Source organism: Oryctolagus cuniculus, chromosome 3 (assembly GCF_051225735.1).
Source record: "Oryctolagus cuniculus isolate XC-2025 breed Fujian yellow rabbit chromosome 3, ASM5122573v1, whole genome shotgun sequence".
NCBI classification, from domain to species: Eukaryota; Metazoa; Chordata; class Mammalia; order Lagomorpha; family Leporidae; genus Oryctolagus; species Oryctolagus cuniculus.
Window position 1 is genome coordinate 31,326,853 of NC_142869.1, and position 25,898 is coordinate 31,352,750.

The 25,898-nt window shown below is 36.1% G+C and overlaps 1 protein-coding gene and 1 pseudogene across 1 annotated transcript in view; one reads left to right on the top strand and one right to left on the bottom strand.

The window, feature by feature from the left end:
- Window positions 1-25,898, bottom strand: part of PTH2R (parathyroid hormone 2 receptor) — a 141,491-nt gene that overhangs the window by 37,991 nt on the left and 77,602 nt on the right. Inside the window, exons 6-8 of the mRNA XM_070070279.2 lie at window positions 19,424-19,613; window positions 18,106-18,259; window positions 10,095-10,155 (exon numbers count right to left, since the gene is read on the bottom strand). Of these exons, the coding sequence (XP_069926380.1) occupies window positions 10,095-10,155; window positions 18,106-18,259; window positions 19,424-19,613 (405 nt within the window). The remainder of the gene's footprint in view (window positions 1-10,094; window positions 10,156-18,105; window positions 18,260-19,423; window positions 19,614-25,898) is intronic.
- LOC127491926 (U6atac minor spliceosomal RNA) lies at window positions 7,258-7,370 on the top strand (annotated as a pseudogene).

Below are 25,898 nucleotides of genomic sequence, written 5' to 3' on the forward strand. Positions count from 1 at the left end.
AAAAAGCAAAATGATCCTAGTTAGGGGGAATCTGGCAAGGACTATAAACAATAGTCAAATGTAAACATGACCATTTTACTCATATACAGTAAACTTTAAAGTAATCATAGATTATTCAAATTATAGTAGTATGAAAGTATTAATGATTAGTTTGGCAAGATATGAAACAGAGTGTGACAAAATATATTTTCAGCAGTACTGATCCTCATAGGCATTTCTTTTTGTTTGCTTTTTGTTTATTTTCTTTTTTACTTTAGCTCCCACATATAAGGGAGAACATGCAGAATTTGTCTTTCTGTGTCTGGCTTATTTCACTCAACATGATGTCCTCCAGTTACATCCATGTTGATGCAAATGGTAGAATTTAATTTCTTTTTATATATGAACAATATCCCATTGTGTAGGTATACCACATTTTATTTAGCCACTCATCTGATGATGGACACCTTGGCTGATTCAATATTTTGGCTATTGTGGACAGTGTGCTGCTATAAATATGATAGTGCAGGTACCTCTTTGATACAATGTGTTCATGTGTTTTGCATGTACACTCAAAAATGAGATTACTGGATCATATAACAAGTCTATTTCTAGGTTTTTAAGGAATATTCACACTGTTTTCCACTGTGGCTGCACTAATCTACATTCCCACCAACAGTGTTTATGTTTCCCCTTTTTCAACAGCCTCACCAGCATTTGTTTCTGTCTTTTGTAATTGCCATTCTAATTGGGGTTAGGTGATATTTAACTGTGGTTTGATTTGCATTTGTATTTCTTTTATATATCAATATGGATGTACAGCATTTTTTCATAAATTGTTGGTCATTTGTATTTCTTCTTTTGTTTTTGCCCATTTCTTCACTGGATTAGTTGGGTTTTTGTTGAGATTTTTAAGTTGACGATATATTCAGGATATTAATTCTTTGTTGGATAGGTAGCATGCAAATATTTTTCTCATTTTGTTGGATGCCTCTTCACTCTATTAATAATTTCCTTTGCTGTGCAATTGCATCTGAGTTTAATATAATCTCATCTGTTTAGTCTTGATTTTGTTGCCTGGGTCTAGTTCAAGAAGTCATCATTGATATCAATGTCTTAGAGTGTTTCCCCTACAGTTTTTTCTCAAAAACAAATTCTTGAACTACAGAAATCCTTACTAGACAGGATAGAAAATCTCTCTCGCAAAAATGAAATATTAAGGAGGAATCAAAATGAAATGAAGCAACTAGTAGAACATGAAACTGTGATAGTGACGAGAAATCATAATGAAATGAAGAATTCAATAGATCAAATGACAAACACATTAGAGAGCCTTAAAAACAGAATGAGTGAGATAGAAGAGAGAATACTGGACTTAGAGAACAGGAATGTATACAGTCAAACCAAAGAAAAGAAGAGGAAATTAGAAATCTAAAAAATATTGCTGGGAATCTACAGGATACTATTAAAAAACACAACATTTGGGTTCTAGGAATTCCTGAAGGCATGGAGAGGGAGAAGATTAGAAGGCCTTTTTAGTGAGATAATAGCAGAGAATTTCCCACGTTTGGAGGACAGAGACATCCTAGTACTGGAAGCTCATAGAACTCCTAATAAACATGACCAAAAGAGATCCTCACCATGACACATTGTAATCAAACTCACCACAGTGAAACATAAAGAAAAGATCCTAAAATGTGCAAGAGAGAAACGTCAGATTACTCTCAGAGGATCTCCAATTAGACTCACAGCTGACTTCTCATCAGAAACCTTACAGGCTAGGAGGGAATGGCAAAATATAGCCCAGGTACTAAGAGAAAAATTAGTTGGCTATGTGTACATGGAATAATTTGGGGGCTCTCTATTCTGTTTCACTTATCTGTATGTCAGTTTTTATGCAATTTCCATGCTGTTTCTGTTACTATAGCTTTGTAATATGCTTTAAAGTACAGTATTATGATGACTCCAACGTTTTGTTTTGTTTTGTTTTGTTTTTTTCTCAGGATCCCTTTGGCTATTTTGGGCCTTTTGTAATTCCATATGGCTATAGGATTATTTTTTCTAATTCTGTAAAGAATACATTGATATTTTGATTCCATGAATCTGTAGATTGCTTTAAGCAACATAGACATTTTACTGTTTACTTATTTCTTATATTTTTTCTGCTTTCCTCCTACAACAACTAAAATTTAAGTTCCACATGAACAAAAATCATTATTGCTTGTCTGTAAACAGAATACAGTATGTAGGTCATCAACAAACATTTGTTGGATTGGAATTGACATAAATTGGATCCAAAGTAAGCTTGACTCAATCTCACTCAATCTGGGTTGAACTGATATAGGTCTTATACTAGCATAAGTAGCATGGAGTTGATTTTGAAAAACTATTTCCACTTGAAATTTTAATGTAGATCTTTAAACAGCTATTTTTAATTCAATATATATAAATAAAAGCCTTAAGTTTTATCCTCCTTAAACAAAATGTAGCATTAGTTGTGGCAACAATAAATGATATAAAAAAATTTGGAGAATATAATGATAATGCTTAAATTCTAGATGACAAACTTATCAATAAATTATTTTATATAGTGAGCAAGTAATATGTAGTAAAGGGCTATTTCAACTATTCCTTAAGGTAAACTATTTTTATGTAAAAACTTGACATTGAAAACTAATTTGAATATTTTATTTTTTCATATTATTATTTTACATTATGGTCAAAGGCTTAATACACTAAATAAAGAGGTCAACAAATTAAAAATATGATCATCATTGAGCAAGAAGATATGAAATGGTTATAAACAATAATCAAATGAAAAGATGTTCACCTTCACTCATATAAATTTTAAAATACAAAATAATAAAACTATAACAACTACACATTTTTAAAGTTCAATTTCTATGAATAAGCAATCTATCCTAATTTCAAAGTCATACTATATAAAAGCATAGGCATTGAGATGTCTTAGTCCTCCCCATGTTCCTATCTACCTCTGCCCCTACCTTATACATAATACCTTTCATTACCTTATAGTATGTGCTTCCAATGTTTCTTTACACATATACAAATACAAATTTTATATTCTAATTTTCCCCATCTTACAAATAATGTAATGTAGACACTGTTATAAAAATTTGTTTTTTCCATTTTAAACTATTTTTTTATTTCCTTCTGTATCTGCACCAAAAGAGCTCAGTAACACAGCATTCCACTCCCTATATGCAGAGAAATTCCATTCTCTATATGCAGAGAAATCAGATTTCTCTGCCAAAGACTAATCTGGTCCATCCAAACTGAAATTGACATAGCCTATGGATTTCTAGTCTGAACAACATGGAAATCTACAACATAGACATTTTCATTCACACATTATTGAATATTCCTATATTATGTATCTATATTAGTTTTCACATTAATCAGTCACACAAGAAAGATAAGATAATGCTATTTAGTTGTACAGAAAGTATATCAACTGCCCTGATAAAGCTTTCGGCACTACACGATACCTCAGAATTATGTATAGCATGTATGTGGCCTAACTGATATTCAAATATTTATACGTCAAAATGAAAACAAAATAATTAAAAAGGCTCCTACTGTAAGAAAGGTGACATATGTATTTGTGAATATAAGTTGCACATTGATTCATGAGTTACACGGCCTCCATAAATTTTCATCTCAGTTTTTGACACTTGATAATATCTTCACAATCTTCTTCCCTTGCCTCAGTGACATTTCATCTTGTTGTCTCTTACACCCTGGGACTCAATTATATACTTCCAGCTCTACAAAATATTGTATTTGGAAGTAGGTCAAAATAAACTACCTCCAAAAACATGAAAAATTTAATTTCTGTGGTTGTCAATGTCAATGTTTCAAATTTGCCCTTGGATAAAAGAAAGGCAATTTTAGATTTCAGACTTTTCAAAGAATATGCTATAAACTCTTATTTCGAATTAACTCCTCAATGCCCAGTTCACACTGTGTTTTGTAATTTTTTAGAATGCAATTTACTGCTCTAAGAAATGCACCTGGGGGCCGGCGCTATGGTGCAGCAGGTTCACGTCCTGGCCTGAAGTGCTGGCATCCCATATGGGAGCCGTTTCAAGACCCGGATGCTCCACATCCAATCCAGCTCTCTGCTGTGGCCTGGGAAAGCAGTAGAAAATGGCCCAGGTCCTTGGGCCCCTGCACCCACATGGGAGACCTGGAGGAGGCTCCTGGCTCCAGGCTTCGGATTGGCACAGCTTCGGCCATTGCAGCCAATTGGGGAGTGAATCATCGGATAGAAGACTCTCTCTCTCTCTCTGTCTCTCCTCTCTCTGTGTAACTCTGACTTTCAAATAAACAAATAAATCTTTAAAAAAAAAAAAGAAAAGAAATATCTGAATGGTAGAGCATGAGGCACAAACGTCTGACTAGAAAGTAGGACTTCCTGTAGCCATGTGTGGAAACAGATGCATTTTCTGCCTGAGGGATCCAGCAAATGGTACTGACTGATATCACATCAGAATGATACTGACTGATATCACATCACCTCCACAACTCACAATCAATAGGAATGGAGAGGGCAGGAGAGCATATGCAGAGGTCTGTCAGAGAACATCTTCTCTTGGTCCTTTCCATCATAGGCCCTGCCTTTCCGGCTATATGGTGAAACAAAAACATAGCAAAGAAGTGACAGATGGGGCCTGTGCTGTGACACAGCAGGTAAAGCCATCACCAGCGGTGCCAGCAAATCAGAGTTCCACCTGCCAGACCAGAAGGAACTGAGACTCAAATGTAAGAGTCGTAAGTACGGACTCCATATGATCTTTGGATACTCAGTCTGCTCTTGTGATCTGAACTTCATAACATGTTGCTTTAGATCAGATTAAACCCAAGAAATCACAAAAACTTTCTCATTGTAGAAGCTGAATTTCATGACAAATTAGAAAAGACAATTTTTAAATGTCACATGAATAGTAAAACAGCTTAATTTTATATGCAAAAAATGAACATAAAATGACCCCCTCCAGGGCCGGCAATGTGGTGCAGTGGGTTAAGCCACCTCCTGCAGTATGGGCATCCCATTTGGATATGCTGGTTTGAGTCCCAGCTGCTCCATTTCCAATCCAGTTCCCTGTTGATGTGCCTGGGAAAACAGCAGAAGATAGTTCAAGTGCTTCAGCCCCTGCTACTCCACATGGGAGACCCAGAAGAAGCTCCTGGCTCCTGACTTCAGCCTGGGCAGCTCTAGCCTTGCTGCCATTTGGGGAGTGAACCAGCAAATGGGAGATTTCTCTTTCTGTAACTCTTCATATCAAATAAATAAGCCTTTTTTTAAAAGCTGCCCCTCATTGATTTATCTCAGATTAAAATTCAAGATTTTATTCTGAGTAAGATATGAAAAAAGTGACATATTTTTCATCAGTCATATAATCTAAATTTTTATTAATTCAACTGTTTTAGAGCAATATTTAATACCAATTATATTTCCTATATATGTGCTTAATGGACTCTTTACCTTAGATATAATAAATTCATATTTTTTATTTTTTCAGTGAAGAGATGTTTATTGTTTTAAGATAGTCCATGATTTTTAGCAAAGGAAACAAATAATTATGAAAACTAAATATCTAAATCAATATGAAACACATTTCAAGTATATTTTCTTTCCTTCTGTACTCAGAGTATCTGTTAAATGAATGAATGAGTCAAACTCTGCCCAAGCCAGCTGTAATACACTCTGAGAATGTGTCCTCGTGTCTCTATGTTGCATTTTATTCATCTCTAAAATGAGGGGATTGAACCAGAAAATGCCTTAGGTACCCCCATCTCTAGAATTCCAAACCCAAGTTATGCAGTTTCACATCTCAGAATATGATTTCTGGGATTATTAATTAGTATCTCTTCACTGATTCACCCTCCCTCGGCCAATAATCAAATACCACATGATGCAAGCTTTCTCTGAGATTTCAACAACCCTATGTACATATGATTACAGCGACAATAATGTAAATAGCATTACCCCTCAACTGTAAACAAATCCAAATAGCATAAAGGGACACAAGCAGTAAGAACTTAAAATCATTCAGTTGTAGAACTGAGGGAAGCAGATGAACAGGGGGCTGTGAAGCATGCAATAGTAGAGCTGCATCTAAACGCATTAACTGTAAAATTCAGATTTCCACAAAGAGCACATGGCAGGTTCCTTACAGAGTGTGGGAGCTCATGTTGTACGGCATTTCTTCAGTGCATTTCAGAGAAAACAATTCCTGGAGGAAACATCCAATAACTCAAAATAAATACACTGACTCAAATTAAAGCAAAGCTCCCAGGAGCTAACAAAGAGGAGCTTGCTGTCATGAAATGAACACCATCTGCAGTTATTTAGTCGTACTCTGTTAACCTAGAAGAACACACAGCATTGCTACAAACGTAAGTGAATGCTGTGTGCCTTTATATCACTTCTTCATTTATCATTGGTTTATTCATCAGCTGAAGCCGCTCTAAGAAAATACTTAGACTGAGCAGCTTAAACCACGGCATCTATTTTCTCACAGCCTGGAGGCTGAACTCTGGGGTCAGGGCACCAGCCTGGTCTGTTTCTGGAAGGCCTCTCTTCCTGGCCCACAGGCAGCCTCCTTCTCTCTGTGTGCTCTCATGACGTATTCTTTTTGTGCACAGATGTGTATAGAGGGCACAAACACTCTGGTGTCCCTTCTTAAAAGAACACAAATACTAATGTGCCAGGACCCCACCCTCCTGACCTCACTTACCCTTAACTATCCTCATAAGCTCTATCTCCAACTGAAATCACATCTCCAAATGTATTGAGAGTTAGGGCTTCAATATCTGAATTTTGCAGAAACACAATTCAGTCCATATGAATAAGTTTGAACACGAGGGCAAAGAGCAGGCACCTGAATGTTTTCCTACTTCCTCCTGTTCTTTCTTCAACTCAACATTATTAGAAATAGAAATACTATGAAAAAAATGAATGTTCAGTGTCCATTTATCATATAGAAAGTTATTTAAAGAGAAATACAGGCAACTTGGGGGGCTCTACCCAAAGTACACTGGAGCCAAACAAAAGCCTTTAAAAGGCAGCCTGCCCTGTGGTGACCCTTGGCAGTCTGTGGGACAGAAAGAAGTAAACGGTGACTTGCTATCTATTAGACATTTACAAACAATGATGGCAGATGGACTGTCAAGATTTTTTTCAATTTACAAATAATGATCACACCTAAAAATTTACTGATTCTCTACCCATACATATATAACGTTTGTCGTGTGTTGTATGAAAGGAGAGAAGGTTAGCACTCCCCTTGACATATATAACGTTTGTCAAGAAGCAGGAATTTACAAAGCCCTTTCATAACAGATTCAAGAATCATCTGATTCTTGAATGCACACTTGAAGACCCACACCCTTAGCCATACCCAAGAATACTAGTATTGTTTTCATTCTACAGGTAAGAAAAGGGAGGCTGAGGAAAGGAGCCACAACTAATGAATGGAAGAAAACTACAACTCCTAGTAACTCACAACTTGTAGTAATTCATAGGTCATCATTGCTGACAAGATACTTAGCAAATGGAGATAAATGGCCGAATGGATACATAAGAAATAATCATAAGCATTGGAGAATTCTCTATTGTAAACCAGAAAACTTTGCTCATACCCATTTGGAACTCAGAGTTTTTTGGGAAAATAAGGTAGTTAGACATGTACTTCAAGAGAAGTAAGATGCTATATAAATGATAATTATATAATATACAAAATAAGTGCTACAGAAATTTGATAAGGAAGCTTTTATACCAGTGAAAGAGTAGATTTCAAACACACAGAAGACATAACAGGTAGTCATGGGTTTCCTTTCTGAACACCATGAGATTCGGATATATTTAATTTTATCATGTGAACAAGAAAAACTTGAGCTGGTAGACAACATTATGTGCATATTTGCAATACAAGCACACAAGAATGAGCTCATATCTCAACCAAAAATGTGAACTTTTGAAAAGTGATAAGCTATTTTTGATTTAAAGAACAGAAAGAACTAGTTACAGATAGGTGGCAGAAGGACAAAAAACTTGACAAAATGAGAAAATGTTCAGTACACAATGTACATTGTCCACTGTACCTTTCTGATTATCAGATGAATACTGCATATTACCACCTTCTTATAAACCATCTTGTTTCCTCTTGATATGCATGTGTTACTGTCTCATGCTCCCATCAAACTATTGTAAAAGAAATGTCTCTACCATTCTTCTGTTTCACAGACATTTAAAAATACCTTTTATTTCAACAGAAACATTTCAACTTCCCACAACTCCAGAGTGCATCTGGAGTTGGCTGTCTGAGATCCAATTCCTCCTCTGCTCCTTATAGATGTGCAGCCTTGGGCACAATTTCTCTGGCCTTGGTGTCACAAGGTTGCTAAGATGTTAAATTCACTTACTATTTAGGAAATCAGAAAGTACCTGGAATATGATGAATGAGCAAAAATGCTAGCTTCTGTTTTTATTATTACTTTCCTCCAATTTTTCCCTCATGACCTAGTAATGGTCTTCATAAAAAATGCAAATTTGTTGTCATTAGCATTGAAAAAGAACCAAACATGCTAACATGGCCTTACAAAGGTCTAGAAGGTCTCACCCTCACCTCTTCTCTAGCTTAAATTTTATGCTCTAGCTTGACAAAACCAGGGCTCCACCAACTTGACTTGACTTAAAATTTCCTAAGCTAGGATTCATGGAGGGATGAGTTCTGCTTTCTAACCAAATAACAACAAAGAAAATTCCACTTTTTTATTTTAAATTAGGTATTATCTGTAAGTACAAATTCATGAAACAATTAATGGAATCATACTTGTATATGAGAGTTTACCATATACTACAGGTATATTCCAATCTCTGTGCTAAGTGTGCTAGACACATTATCTCATTTAATCTCATTAACAACCCCATGAAGAGTAGTATCCATTTCGTCTGTATTTGATAGAAGAGAAAACTGAGAGTGAGAGATGTTCTTCTGCCACAGAATGAAGTGGCAAAACAGCCTGTTAGACACCTGTATCTTAGGTCCTCCTCCTCACACTCCCTCCTCACACTCACTCTGCCTGGCTCTGTACTACACATATCAATGTCATCTCTACAGTATGATTTCTATTGTATAAGTGAGAAACTGACACAAAAAGAGATCACCTGTCTTTCCCATGATCCCAAAGCTAGCATTATCTGAACTGAGATTTTTGCAATCAAAGTCTTAAAAATCTAAAGAGTTCTTTGCCATCACCCAGCATCATTGCTCTGTCTTTTTAAATGCTCCAAGATCCTAATAATTCTCAACTAGAAATGAATTCCACTTCTACTGTATATTTGTTTTTAAAAAATATTCAATTCTGCTTTTAGAAGATAAAAAACAAATGGAATGGATGAAACTCATAGTTTATATTAAATATAGATAAATGATTAACAAGTACAGTACATTTATATAAGCATAAGTACTAAAGACACATGCGGCAACTGAACACCTAACAGTCATGGTACATAAAACATACAAGAGACACAAAATACCAATACTACATAGAAAGTGTTCAACATTAATAAAACTCATGCCACATGTTTTATGCCCAAGGAATTAAAAAAAAAAAAAAAAACTCAGAACTGTTCAGTAGGCTAATTAGGAAGCTACAGCAGTAGCCAACGTACTTGCTCCTGCATCTCTCTGAGAGAGCAAATGTGTGTCATTGGACTAAGACACCTTCTCTGTTTGGGTCCTCCCACTGCAACCTCACAGCTCAGATCCTCAGATGATATGATACAGAGATAGGGAAACAGACAGACAGACACAGAGAGAGGAAGTATGAATATTCCTATGCCAGGAAACAGGTGGTGTCTCCTTTCACTATCTTAGCCCATATCCTAAGTTTATTTCCTTTCCTGTGCTCTGTGAGTCTCTGTGCTCTGTGACCTCTGGGATAACTTGCTGGTAATATACTGGTAACTTCCCACATGACCTCCCTAAAGGGCAATGATATCAAGCACAACAGTGCGATTTCCAAGCAGAAAGTCTGAGAAAATCTCAGGCTCTCTCTTTATTGTACACTTCTTTTCTACTCACCTTTCATCAGCCAGAGTGGCTCGTTCCACAGCCCAAGCTGCCACAAACACTGCTGGAAACCCTGTAATCAGAAAGGGATTCACATATCATATATCTTTAAGATTAAGGGTTGTTTTTTTCTCATATTCACTGCCCATGGAATATAATACTAGCAATTGGGAGATAAAAACAAACATGAAAATGTTCATAGGAGAGCATGAAAAAAATTTCATTTTTTCAGTTTAAGAAATGAGAAAGAAAATTCATGTTATTTGTTCCTTAAAATCTGTAGATGAAGGTTGGTCCAATTTTCACCAAGAGATTTAGGGTCAAGCCATATTTGAGGGGACTGAAGTTCCTTGGGACAGAAATAAGCAGTGGTTGGTACACTGGACTCTTGCCACACTGATAGAAGCTGAGGTAAGTTGTTGTTTTTTAAAAAAAAATGATTTTTTTTTCATCTAAAAAATGGAAGGCATAGTGAGGCTGCCCAGCAACATACAAAATCAGGAGTTTTAACAGGTTTTTAACCTCTTCATTTTTAGTTTATATTGGCTTAACACAGACATGTTTGCCTGCATAGCAGCTTAACAAAGATAAACCATTTTGTCAGTTTGATGATTTCTGTATATAACATTTGTCCATCACAGGTGATAAAAACAAATACATCACACTGACTTTCCACTGATTTCTTTGCTCCATAATAAAGTTTGACTGTTCAGTTCATGTTATTCTTTATTCAACTCTAACATTATAAAAAAAAGAATAAAATATAAGCCATAATTTTATAGAACAAAGCAATAGAGGATTTCAAGATTTAATGGATGGCTTTTCATTAAATGGTCTTTATGAAGCAAGATGAAATAAAGGAGAGATGGATACTGTGGGGAGCAACTCGGACTAGACTAAGTTACTGGAATTAAGACTTATTCTATGCATCTGCTCTCCCACAATATGGCGCTGAGAAGGGAGAAACAGCTTCCACACAGCTGCCTCCAGTTCAACCAATAAACAGCAGGACCTGCTCCTGATTGGAGGAGGGCAGCGTACTCGGCATGTGGGTAGCAGAGTTGGGATTGGTGGAAGAGGACTATAAAGGAGGAGAGAGACAACATGCACCAGGAACATCTAAGAGGAACATCTATCTGAAGGAACACCTGTGCAGCCCCCGAGAGAGCCGGCCGGCGGTGTGCCGCTCCACCGCGGAAGTGGGGAAAGTGGCAGGGGGAACCGCCCTTCCACGGAGGTGGAAGGGTCGGTAGCCAACCCGGGAAGAACCAACAGCAAACCCGGGGAGGGCCGAGCAGACAAAAGAACAGCGCAGGGTCCTGTGTCGTTCCTCCACGAAGAGGGGGAGCGACAGGATACTATAATAAAAACAGTATAGAACTAGGCAGCACCTTGCAAAGACAGAAAAAGTTTCTGACTTAGAACATTTTTCTATCAAGCACAATATTAAATTCTTTACCTTTTAAAAACACATTTATGATTTTTCAAACATTATTTCTTGGCAACAAAGTGAACAAAATAGGTTCATATGAAGCAAATGTTCAGAAAATAATGAAAATATGTTGAGACCCATAATACTTGCTTTAGTGTCCTTAGTGACCACCCAGCTAATTGAATTTACACCCAAATGGTTTATCTGACTGTTGAATTTTATGATTTTATATTCTATTTTTTAGTTATCTTCTATAATAATTCTTTTTAACCTGCTCAAATTCTATATTCTAGAAAATTTTGTCAAAATTAACATGTCTAATTCTAGCTATTTCTTAGATACAGTTTGCTTATTCTACAATATATATATCCATTAATCCATCCATCCATCCCAATTATCCATCCATCAAGCATTTATTAAGTGTCCATTTCCATGTCAAGGATTGTTGTGTCAGAAATTGGAACAATCAGAAAATAGTCAATATTCCTGTTTTCCTGAAACTTATACTCAAGTGAAAGAGGCAAAGGCAATAAAAACAACTATGATTCTTACCAACTTCTATGAAAAAAAAGAACAATGCTATATAACAAGGCAAGCATGGCTATTTCTCAAAGGATGAGATCCCTTTGTTGTCTTGGTGATCTTCAAAAAGCATTCAAAGAATACTGATCAAAATACTCAATTTTCTCATTTTTCGGATCTGTACCTTCTGCTTCTTTTATAATCTCCTAATAAATCAGATAATTCCTGAATGATATTCAGTGCAATACTGACTACTGGTGCTTGAGGTAATATTATGTTTTATATGACAGTTATATCAATTATCTTGTGTAGGCACTATGTCTGAATGAAACTGCTTTTCTCATTCCCAAAGGCTTTTCCATTCACAAGACTAGAATTGAGATCATCGTGAAGGAAAAAAAAGAACAGAAAACCACTTTTTGTAGTTCTTTTGATTTCTGATCATCAGTCATTATCACATAATTACATAATTTAGAACACATAAATACAAAGGAAAATATTTAAAATCTAAAGTTACTTTTACATTTAAATGTTAACTTAAGTAAATGCACTGCAAACAAAAATGTTACTCAATATCTGCCTTTATTGAAAACTGAGTTATTTTCCTATGACACACCTGTATAAATATGTCTGGTGAAGAACAGGTTTTGGGGCTGGGCATTTGGCTCAGTAGATTGAGATGCCACTTAGGACACCACATCCCATAACCAAGTACCTAGATGTGAGTCCTGCCTCTGCTTCCAATTCCAGCTTCCTGCTACTTTTCAAGGGAGGCAGCAGATGACGGCTCAAATAGTTGGATCCTTGCCACTCATGTGGAAGACCCAGATGAAGCTCTGGGCTCCTGGTTTGGGTCCGGCTCTTGGAGACATTTGGGGAGTGAGCCAGCAACTGTAAGTTCACTCTGTATCTCTCCCTCTCTTTCTCTTTTCCCCTCTTGCTCTCTCTCTTGCTTACTTTCTCTGTCTGTCTCTCTCATTCAAATAAATGAAAAGTAATTAATGATAATTTTTAACCTGATAATACAATTAGACTATGGAAGCAAGTTAACCTAAAGGATCTGACTACGTAATTTTTGGCAAGGGACTAAGGTTTGGATGTGGTTTTTTTCCCTCCAAAGGTTCATATACTGGAAGTTCAGTTCCCAGTGTGATGATGTTGAAAGGTGATGGAATCTTTGAAAAGGAAGGGCCTAATAATGGTGATTATGTCACCAGGGGCACCATCCTACAGCAGCATTAACGGCCACCTCATGGGAGTGGTTAGGTCTTGAAGGACATGGGTTGTTATAGAGCTGGCTGAGTTTTTTCAGCTCACTCTCATGCCACCTCTCTTAGAATTCAATCTCTCCTGCACACTGTCACCACGTGATGCCATCTGCCATGACACCTTCACAAAACACCCATTTCCTAGACCTCCAGAACTATGAACCAAACAAACCTCTTTACTTACAAGTTACCAAGTTTCAAGTATTTGATCATACCAATACAAAATGAACTGACAGTGACTTTCACACGCATACATCTGTGCTATCAAACAGATGATTAAAATATGTTTGCTAGATAGACATCATGCTAAAACATGATCTGGAACTACAGTACCTTCTCACAATTACTTTCAAAAACACAGAATGAGAAAATACTCTATGTGGAAACCTGACAACAGGGATATGACTATGCAACTGTACCAAGATAGGTACATTTACATGATAATATGATCATATTGGCACTTCATTTGACAGCTGAAAATTAAGAATAATTTCTAATGTAGAAGTAAATTATCATATTCAATAAGGATAAAGAAACAAAACTGACACCTTTTAGAAATACAACATAAATATAGGGGAAAATTCATGGTTGAAAGTAAAAAATTGAACCAATAATTTTTTTTTATTTATGGAATAGCTGAGGCAAGGATAGGGAAAATTAAGAGTGTGACTGATTGAAAGAAAAGAGACAGTCACCATTGATATTTGCATTTATTCTTTTATACATCTTGTTTCGTGATTTAAAAATATATAAAACAGTCACTTTAAATATTTGCCTTTAATTTAGTAAAAGTCAGACAAGACATCTGTTCCTCTTCAGATTTTAATTTCCTTTTCCTTCAATTATGGCTAGGAGTCATGAAACTCATAGAAGTCAATGTAATTCCAGATAACATTCCAACATGAATAACAGATTAATAGATTTCTGAGTATTAATCTAGTTGAGAAGAGCATAAAATTATAATATTTGGGTCCCAATGAATGACAAAGGAATCCAAGAAAGGTCTTTAATCCAACAACACCAATAAATCACATCATAAGAAGAAATATTAAAATGGTCCTCTATGAATTACTCTATCCAGGATCCTTCATGCCCTGGCCTGAACTGCCAGCATCCCATATGGGCGCCAGTTCGAGACCTGGCTGCTCCACTTCCAATCCAGCTCTCTGCTATGGCCTGGGAAAGCAGTAGAAGATGACCCAAGTCCTTGGGCCCCTGCACTCGCATGGGAGACCAGGAAGAAGCTCCTGGCTCCTGGCTTCAGATCAACACAGCTCCAGCCATTGCAGCCATCTGGGGAGTGAAGCAACGGAAGGAAGAGCTTCTCTCTGTCTCTCCCTCTCACTGTCTGTGACTCTACCTCTAAATAAATAAATAAAATCTTTTAAAAAATAAAACAAAACAAAATCAAGCCTGTAGTGTTAAAATGCTAAGTTAAAATAACATGGTTCTGAAAAAAATAAATTAAAAAAAAAATTGATAATTCAGAAATATCATGTAGATAATTTTTTCAAATATACCAAAATTATCTAAGTGTTCACATAGTGATATCTATCAACTGCAACATAGTTTCAAAGTATAAAAGTATATAAAATAACAAGAGTGCCTTGTGCTTTCTGAAAGGTAAATATTTGTAAAATATCAAACTTTAGACCAAACATTACCCATAGAATCCAAATGGTATTTGTTAAATAAGTCTACAGAATAGTAGAAAAAAAATTCCCACATAGTTCTTTGAAAATTACATATTAAGTAGAATTTAAGTGGTTTTATTACCGACACTTGAATTCTGTCTTTTGTGTTTTCCATTTAATTTTATAGGGGTGATTTTAATCATCTCAATATTTACCTTGAAATGTCTTGTTTTGTATTAAAGAATTAAAATAAAAACACATAGTTCATAAAAAAAAAAAAAAAAAAAAAAAAAAAAAAATAACATGGTTCTGGTTTCTTTCAATTGTCTGGTGTTCCTAGAGATAGGAAGCACGTTCGACTATTTAAAAAGAAACTGAAGAACTATTTTTAGTGAAATTCTTTTCATTATATATGCCCTAGACTTGATTACCTTTTTTCAAAAAAAAGAAAAAAAAAATGGAGCTGTGATGATAGAGTCAGGAAGTTCTAGCTATAGAGCTAGAACTCGACATACCCCAGATTTTTACTGCTTGATTGTGGCTAATTGAGCATAATAGTGCATGTAAAACACTTTCACAGTGAGTGTCCACAAAAATCTTACTAGCTTTCATTTATGTTTTAAACTATTCCATGAAATGAAAACTTCAACCTATAATTCTTATCTATTATAATTACCACTCCTATGCCAAAAATTTGGGGGTCAATTAAATAAAGAGTTGTTAAGCAAAGTAAAAAACTCACGTAGCATAGAAGCTCACTGGAATCTTGGCTGTTATTCTCTTTTTCACAGGAAGATTTGGAAAGCAGTTTACTGAATTTCAGTAGGACAAACGTCTCACTTTAAGAAGGGACATACTGAGTAATATAGACCAAGTGAAGAGTTAGAGGACCGCACCAGTTAGCTATCAAACCAACTGGTAAATAGAAAAAAAAAGAATTTATTACAAACGTGATAAGCTATGTAGAAAATTTAAAAAGAAAATATAATTCAAACTGACATTCGCATTCATTATTGAATTTTTAGAGGATATAAAAGAAATTTTTAAACTTATTTACTGGAAAGGCAGTGAAAACTCCAATCTGCTGATTCACTCCCAAATGCCTTTGCCTGCAACAGCCAGGACTGAGTCTGACTGAAGCCAGAAACCAGGAATGAAATCCAGGTCTCCCTTGGGCAGGGAAGGAACTCTATTACATGGCTATCACTGGTGCTTCTCAGGAACTGCATTAACAGGAAGCTGGAGTCAGAAGCTGCAACCGGTATCAAGTCCAGGGATTCGGGTCCGGGGTCATGGCACAGGGATTACGCCTCCACTTGCAACATTTATATCCCTTAGAAGCACTCTGTACCTTTCACTTCTGATCCAGCTCCCTGCTGATGTGGCTGGAAGAGCAGCGAAGACTGGCCAGGTACTTGGGTCCTGCCACCCATGTGAGAGAACCAGATGGAGTTCTAGGCTCCCGGCTTTGGCCTGCCCCAACCCCACCTGTCACAGACATTTGGGAAATAAATCAATGGATTGAAGATCTCTCTGTATCTCCTCTTCCTCTGTAACTCTGTCTTTCAAATAAATTAAATAAATCTTAAAAAAAGAAAGAAAGAAAGAAACCCAGGTACTCTGATGTGAGATGCAAGCATCTACAGAGCTAAGTCAAACATTCACCTCAGTTACTTATTTTTTTAAGATTTTATTTATTTATTTATTTGAGACGTAGAATTATAGACAGAGAAAGGGAGAGACATCGGCTGGTTCACTCCCCAAATGACTGCAATGGCCGGAGCTGGGCCTATACAAAGCCAGGAACAAGGATTTTCCTCCAGGTCTCCCATGTGCGTGCAGGGGCCTAAGGACATGGGCCATCTTCTACTGCTTTCCCAGGCCATAGCAGAGAGCTGGATCAGAAGTGGAGCAGCCAGGACCTGAACCAGTGCCCACCAGGATGCCACACCACAGGCAGAGGTTTAGCCCACTATGCCACAGTGCTGCCCCTTTATGAATATCTTTCTAAGACATTCTACTAATTACTGAATATGGGTTCACAGATATTATTTTGGTATGAAGATAAACTATCAAAAAACTATGAAGAAATTTCAAAAGTGCCCTTATTAGTAATTGCTAGTCAAAGAGAAGAGAGAGCCTTAAAACTTGAGATGTCTTCAGAAACAACACTTTCATCACAGCAATTAGTATTTCATAATAATTGAAGTGTTGCAGTAAATTTGCACTTGGTCTTCTTGAAGGTTGTTAATTAGCTAGCAGTAAATTAATATTTCTTCACATTGTAAGTGATAAGGTAAAACAGGCAAAGGAAAATTCTTATTTTGAAAGAGAAATAAAAGCTTCAAATTTAGTCTTGAATCATTTATTTATTTTTTCCTATGCTGAGAACCTCATAGTTTGAATATTAAAATAGCAGTTAAGATCTGTGATTCATAGCCTGAAGACACTTCTTAATTTAACCACATAAGAGTTTTAATTTCCCTCAAATTTTGACAAGCAAACAGTGTCATTGTCTCCCTATCATATTGAGTGTCTAATTCAATAATTATTCCTAGACTGATAAGTCTTTTTAAAATCCAGACTGGATGCATTTTTATAATTATTTATTATCAACATAATTTGAATGATATCCTTCTAAAAGAAATACTAAATTCACATAATGAATTTCTAGTTTGTATTTGTTATATGTAGTCAAGTTGATTGTGCTAATTTCTTTCAGGCTTTCTCATCATATGACCTAAAAACATAAATAAAAGACTCATCATCATAGCTTAGAATTTCAAAAATGAAATTCTAATGAAAAATGAAATTCTAATGAAATGTATAGGATGAAGTTATGATAAGTAAAACATTAACATACAAAAAGGACAGCAGTTGCAAATATGCATGGCTAGCAATGTAGTCTCTATTATTTCCTCCAAAGAAATCCTTCAAGAATCTAGCCCAAGAACACTAACAGTAAATTAGACTTGAAAACATTGTTGCCACTGGGAGAACTATAGACTCGATCTTAATCAATTTTATCTAAGAACAGGGAAAGAGAAAGAAGGTGGGATGAAGGTAAGTTGGAGAGCAATGGCTTCAGGAAAACGGCCGCAGGATGCCAAGCATAGACATGACAAGAGAGTCCCGTGTTTCCCGGGAAAGGAGATAATGGGCCTTACCCCAGCCTATCAAGATGAAGCCCCAAAGATATCTGGTGTCCGAAAAGAACGCCACGAAGATTAGACTGTGCAGGTAGAGACCTTCCACCAGGATCCAATAGTAGTTTGTAGCCAAGAAGTAAATAAACATCACAACAGCAATCTTGCACCCAATCTGTTTCAAATAAATCAGAATTGGATCATATTAGAGCTTTACAGGCTGCCCACATTAGACCATTAAAAAGTAGTTCTTCAGTTTCTTTTTTATAGTCTAGGAAGGCCAAGATAATAGAAAGAGATGAACAAAGTTATTTTAACAGCTTTTTCAATACTAAAGATTGAATTTTATTTATAAAATAAAATGCTTTCCCTTAGAGCTTACAAAATATCCATTTTTATTTTTCCTCTTTATAAAAATAATACATGAACATCAGATAAAACTAGGAAAGTATAAAAATGAAGGAAATATTACCTATTTTTCTAACAGATTTATTTTATTGTGGTTTTTTAAATATAACTATGGCTAAAAAAAACTGACTCAAAAGTTAACAACTGAAAACTACAAGCATTTAATAGGTCTTATAAGCCCATGAATGGCTGAGTGGCTCTGCTGATCTCGTGTAGGCTTATTCATAGAGGTCTACTTTACCTGGGACACTATCACTTCTATTTCCTTCTGTTGGGCAAAATAAATCGCAAGGTCAGCCCAGAATCAGAATCAGTAGGAACTACAAAGTTATGGTAAAGAGGCATAGGTACAGACAAAGCACTAATTTATATCAAGACAATCTACAATAACTAGCATTCAGTTTACCATTTCAGTGATCTAATGAACTATACTATTGGGTGATTCTATTTACTAACAAATACCAGGATATTTTAGAACAGAAACAAATACTATGGAATATTATATTGGGACAAAACTTTGCAGCTATAACAAAGGGACTAAATATTATGGACCTTTAAATCCCAAGTTTCTGTTTTTGTTTTTGTTTTTTGTTTTGACAGGTTTTTTACTTCACTTTTGAAAGTAGTAAGCCATGACAATTTTTTTGGAACAGGCATCAAATGCCATTCCAATCATGTGCTGTTTATAGTTTCCTTTTCAGAATGTTGAAGAAAGACTCAAGCACCTTTAATCATCTAAAATGAGGAATGATTAGACATGAGAGGAGAGAATTGAAGAAGTAATTGTAAATATTCAAACTGTTAGTCTGATTCTTAGTTAGGAGACAAGATATCCCAAAACAAATTAACATATATTTAGTGGAATGTAAATTTTTACTTATTCATAATATTGTATGTATCAATAGTGAGAGATAATCGTGAAAACACTTACATACTGTGACTTCTCCAAAGATGGTGCTTCAATGGAATTTTGTAGGCCATCCTGCGTTACCAGGGACTTCAGGTCCTTTACACCTATGTAAGCATGGACCACTCTGTCCTTGACAAAGATGCTTGCAGCTCTCATCATGAAAGACACAAATAAGTGCATGTGGATGTAGTTTCTAGTGCAGTGCAATCGTCTGTGGGAAAAAATATACACAAATTAGAACAAAATTAGAAATTGGGACAGAATGTAAACATAAGCTCCTCTCAAAAAATAAGAAAATATGGGGCCGGTGCTGTGGCATAGCGGGTAAGGCCACCACCTGTGGCGCTGGCATCCCATGAGGGCACCAGTTGGAGTCCCAGCTGCTCAACTTCAGATCCAGTCCCCTGTTAATGCACTTAAGAGAGCAAAAAAAGATGGTCCAAGTACCTGGGCTCCTGTACCCACATGGGAGACCCGAAAGAAGTTCCTGACTCCTGACTTTGGCCTGGCCTAGCCCTGGCCATCATGGCCATTTGGTGGAATGAGCCAACGGATGGAAGACCGCTCTCTCTCTCCCTTTCTCTCCCTCTCTCTCCCTCTCTCCCACTTCCCTCCCTCCCTCTCTCTCTATATAAAACTCTGCCTTTCAAATATATAAATCTTAAAAAAAAAAAAAACATGGTAAATCTGAAAAAAGACAGAAACTCATTATTATGTTTTCAATAGAAACAACTGAGATCAAAAACGAAAAATAACTCTTTAAGAATTAATTTGGCATGAACCCTGATCTTCTGTTGTGTTCATCTAGATTTTCAGTGTTAAATATTAAAGACCAGTATTTGATATTACCTATTAAAGTTAATAAATGATTAATTGAGAACCACCTTGAAACAGAATAAACATTATTAAAACCAGAACTTCCAAATTTTCAACATATTCTCTATGAGAAAAAGTAAGATATTTTTCCAGCATGATGTAAATTTTATTTCCTAAATATGTCTGAGAGTAAACAAGCTCATTTTAACTTAAGCTTTGTATCCTAAATACAAGTTAAGTTAGTAGGTATAACTAACTCCTAGAAAGCTAGAAATAACTATATAAACAAATAAATCAAAATGACATTTTTATTTTAATGAAAAAGAATGCACTAGGAAAAACATTATATAATTTGGTTAAAAAAAAAAGCCAAGATCCACCATTCCTTTACTATAAGTAAGCCAAATGCAAATACATTAATATTGCTTTTCTTCTAGAAAGGACAAAGCAGTCAATTTGTAAGGGAGTAAGATAATTTAATCCAATAATATACTTTTTACATTTAAATAGTCACTATAATATATTCATATACTCTTACTTAAAGATCTCTATTATTCAAATGATACTAGATCAAGTATATTCTATGATAGATATTTTCAACTTTTTATTATGTAAAACTAGTGGGCAAATACACACATGAATTTCACAAGGTAAACACATTCATGTAATCAGAATCCAGTCCAACAAGGAGAGTATTACCCAAATGTCAGAAACCACCCTCATGGGGCTGGCACTGTGGCATAGTAGGTTAAGCTACCATCTAAAGTGCCTGCATTTCATATGGGTGCCAGTTCAGGTCCCAGCTGCTCCACTTCCAATCTCACTTCCTGCTAAAGTACCTGGAAAAGCAGCAGAGTATGGTCCCAGTGCTTGGGCCCTGCACCCATATCGGAGACCCAGAAGAAGCTTCTAGCTCCTGGCTTCAGATCGGCCCAGCTCTGGCCATTGTGGCCATTTGGGAAGTGAACCAGCAGATAGAAAACCTCTCTCTCCCTCTGTCTGTAACATTGGCTCACAAATAAATAAATAAATCTTTAAAAAAAAAAGAATCCATCTTCAGTTTTTCCAGTCACTGGTTCACCAAAGGTAACAACACAGATTAATTCCACCTCCCTTGCCATGTTTGCCTTTTATAAAATGGAATCAGATAGCATGTTTTCTTTTGAGTCTAGTTTGTATTTCATGATATAGGAGGAAAGTCCAAATGAGACTATAATAAGCTCAGACATTTGGGAAATGACTACATTGTTACCAAGTTATGGACATGTATTTATGTCCATGGCTCCTGGACCCCTTTCATTCATTCATTGACTCTTCACTGCATCTTCACAAGTGAGCTGTTTATGGTCAGATAGCTCTCAGATATACATGAATAGTGCTATCACAGTGTGTAAGGAGGCTTCAATTTTTTTCCAAATGTATTTTATTGCCTAGAAAACTTTTATTTAAAGTATACAAACTTCTTATATTTCATACCTACAAATTTAAGAACACAGTGATTCTACCCACCCTACCCTCCCTCCCACCTGCACACCCACCATTCTTCCTCCTCCCTCTCTTATTCCCTTTCTGATTTTTTATAAAGATCTATTTTTAATTAAATTTATATACATAAGATTAAGTAAAGAATTCAACAACTAGTATTAAGAAAAAGAAAACTGTTCCTCAACTGTCAAGACAAGAGCTGTTCAAAATCATCATATCTCAAAGGGTCAATTTCACTCCTATAGATTACATTTTAGGTACTCTGCTAATCACCACAGATCAGGGAGAACATGGTATTTGCCTTTTGGGGAAGGGCTTATTTCACTAAGTATAATAGTTTCCAATTGTACCCATTTTGTTGAAAAAGATGAGATTTCACTTTTTATATAACTGAGTAGTATTCCAATGTGGACATATCCCATAATTTCTTTATCCAGTCTTCAGTGGACAGATGTATGGATTGATTCCATATCTTTGCCATTGTGAATTGAGCTGCAGTGAACAAAGATAACCCTTTAATATGCTGGTTTCATTTCTTTTGGCAAATTATCAGGAGTAGGATGACTGGGTCATATGGTAGGTCTATATTCAGATTTCTGAGGTATCTCCATACTGTCTTCCACAGGGCTGTACCAGTTTATATTCCCACCAGAGATCCAGTTTTCCCAGCACCATTTGTTGAAGAGACTGTCCTTGCTCCAGAGATTGATTTTAGATCCTTTGTCAAAGATAAGTTCATTGTAGATGTGTGGATTGATTTCTGGATTTTCTATTCTGTTTCACTGGTCTATCCATCTGTTTTTGTGCCAGCACCATGCTGTTTTTATTATGACTAACCTGTAGTATGTTTTAAAATCTAATAGAGTAATGCCTCCAGCTGTTATGTAAGATTTCTTTAGCTATTCAGGATCTCCTGTGTTTCCATATGAATTTCAGTATTGTTTATTCTATATGTGAATAGGAAGTCCTCAGTATTTTGATTGGTATTACATTAAATCTGTAAATTGCTTTCATTAGTATGGACAGTTTGATGATATTGACTCTTCCAAACCATGAACATGGAAGATTTTTCCATTTTTTTGTGTGTTTTCTTCTATTTTTTCTTTAATGTTTTGTAATTCACATCATAGATCTTTGATGTCCTTGATTAAATTTATTGCAACATATTTTAGGATTTTTATAGCTATTGTGATTTGGATTGATCCTAAAAATTCTTTCTCAGCCATGGCATTGTCAGTGTATAAAAAGGCTGTTGGTTTTTGTGTGTTGATTTTATATCCTGCCACTTTACCAAAGTCTTCTAGAGTTCCAATAGTCTTTTAGTGGAGACTTTTTGATCCCCTATAAATAGAATCATGGGATCTGCAAATAAGGACAGTTGTACTTCCTCTTTCCCATTTTGTATCCATTTGATTTCTTTTTCTTGCCTAATGGCACTGGTTAAAATTTCCAGGAATATATAGAATACCAAACCAGTGGTGACAATTGATATCCTTGTCTGTTCCAGATCTTAGCAGGAATGGTTCCAACTTGTCCCCCATTCAATAGGACAGTGGTCATGGGTTTATCATAAATTGCCTTGATTGTGTTGAGGAACATTCCTTCTATATTGATTTTGCTTAAAGTTTTCATCATGAAAGGATGTTGTATCTTATCAAATGCTTTCTCTGCATCTATTGAGACAATCGTATGATTTTTGTTCTTCAGTTTGTTAATGTGATGCATCACATTGACTGATTTGAGGTTTCTGAACCATCTCTGCATCCCAGGAATTTGTTGAGGATTTTTTTATCTATGTTCATCAGGGAAACTGGTCTATAGTTCTCTTTCTCTGTTGTATCTTTTTCAGGTTTATGAATTAAGGTGATGCTGGCTTCATAGAAGGAGTCCCTCTCTTTCAGTTGTTTTGAATAGCTTGAGAAGAATTGCAATTAATTCTTCTTAAATGTCTAGTAGAATTCAGCAGTGATGTTATCTGGTCCTGGGCTTTTCTTTGTTGGGAGGGTCTTTATTACTGATTCAATTTCCATCTTGGTTATCGATCTATTTAGGTTTTCTATGTCTTCATGGCTCAATTTAGGTAGGTTTTGTGTGTCCAGGAATCTATCCATTTCTTCAAGGTTTCCCAATTTGTTGACATTCAGCTCTTTGTAGAAATTCATGATCACTCTTTATGTCTGTGGTATCTGTTGTTACATTTCCTGTTCTATTTCTAATTTTATTGATTTAAGTCTTCTCCTGCTTTTCAGTTAGTTGCACCAATGGTGTGTCAATTATGTTAATTAAAAAAAAAAAACAGTTATTCGGTTGTCCGGCACCTCCCAGCATGCAGCCTTCTGGCCACCTTCTCTCTTTTCTTGTCCTCACTATGTTACCTGTGGCTGCTCCTAACTGCACGCTTGCTCCACATGGCTCCCGACCTGCTTTCTGCCTGGTATAGACCCAACTTACTTTCTAGACTTCTTTCTATTCTAGACTTCTTTCTCCCCTAAATAAAGCCCTCGCTTTCCTGTGTATTTTTCTCACTGAATAAACGCTAAAAAATGTAAAATTAAAAAAACAGCTCTTCATTTTGCTAATCTTTTGTATTGTTTTGGGGTTTCAATTGTATTTATTTCTTCTCTAATTTTAATTTTGCTGTTGTTTTTCTAGCTCCTTGAGATGCATTATAGCTCATTTATTTGGTGCCTTTGCAATTTCTTGATGTAGGCACCAACTGCTATAAACTCCTCTTAAAACTGTTTTTGCTGTATCCCATAAGTTTTGATGTGTTATGCTGTCATCTTAATTCACTTCCAGAATTTTCTTTATATCTCTTTCAATTTCTCCTATGACCCACTGTTCATTCCAGAAGCTGTTGTTCAGTCTTGATTTGTTTGCATATGTTCTAGAGATTTTTTTTTTGATAGGCAGAGTGGACAGTGAGAGAGAGAGAGACAGAGAGAAAGGTCTTCCTTTGCCGTTGGTTCACCCTCCAATGTCCGCCGCAGCTGGCACTGCGCCGGTGCACCATGCTGATCCAAAGCCATGAGCCAGGTGCTTCTCCTGGTCTCCCATGTGGGTGCAGGACCCAAGGACTTGGGCCATCCTCCACTGCACTCCCTGGCCATAGCAGAGAGCCAGACAGGAAGAGGAGCGACCGGGACAGAATCTGGCGCCCCAACCTGGACTAGAACCCGGGATGCTGGTGCTGCAGGTGGAGGATTAGCCTAGTGAGCTGCGGCGCTGGCCCTAGAGATTCTTAAATTGCTGATTTACAACTTCATTCCACTGTGGTCAGAGAAGATATGTGGTATGATTTTGAGTTTTCTTATTTGCTGAGACTTGCTTTATGGCCTATCCTAGAGAAAGTTCCATGCACTGGTGAGAAGAATGTGTATTCTGCATCTGTATGATGAAAAGTTCTGTACGTATCTGTTGGTCCATTTGGTATATAGTGTCAATTAACTCTGCTGTTTCCTTGCTGATTTTCTGTCTGGTTGATCTGTCCATTGCTGAAAGTAGGATATTTGTATCCCGCAATACTATTGTATTTCTTTTAAATAGCCAGCTTCCCTGTAATTAGGTACATATGTGTTTATTATACTCACATCTTCTTGTTGAATTGATCCCTTAATCATTACATAGTGCCCTTCTTCATCTCTTTTAACAGTTTTTGTGCTAAAGTCTATTTTGTCAAATATTAGAATGGTTACACCAATTCTTTTCTGGTTTCTGTTAGCATGGAGTATCTATTCCCATCCTTTCACTTGTATCTTTGTTGGTGAGATGTGTTTCTTCTGGGCAGCAAATAGTGTGTCTTGTTATTTAATCTTTTCAGCCGATCTGTATCTTTTAAACTGGAGAGTTGAGGCTATATATATTTAAAGTGACTATTGATAAGTAATGACTTGACCCTGCCATTTTTCTATAAATATTCCTATTGTTTACTTTGGCTTTCCTTTGAACTTTTACTGGGAGAGTTTCTGCCTTCACCTTCTTTCATAATGACGACTATGTTTCTTGTTTCTGTGTGTAGCACATCTCTAATCATCTTTTGTAAGGCTGGATGCGAGGTAACGAATTCAATTTTTTTATTATGGAAGGTCTTTATTTCACCTTCATTCATAAATGAGAGCTTTGCAGGGTACAGTATTCTGGGTTAACAGTTATTTTCTCTTAAGACTTGAAATATATCTCACCATTCTTTCTTACC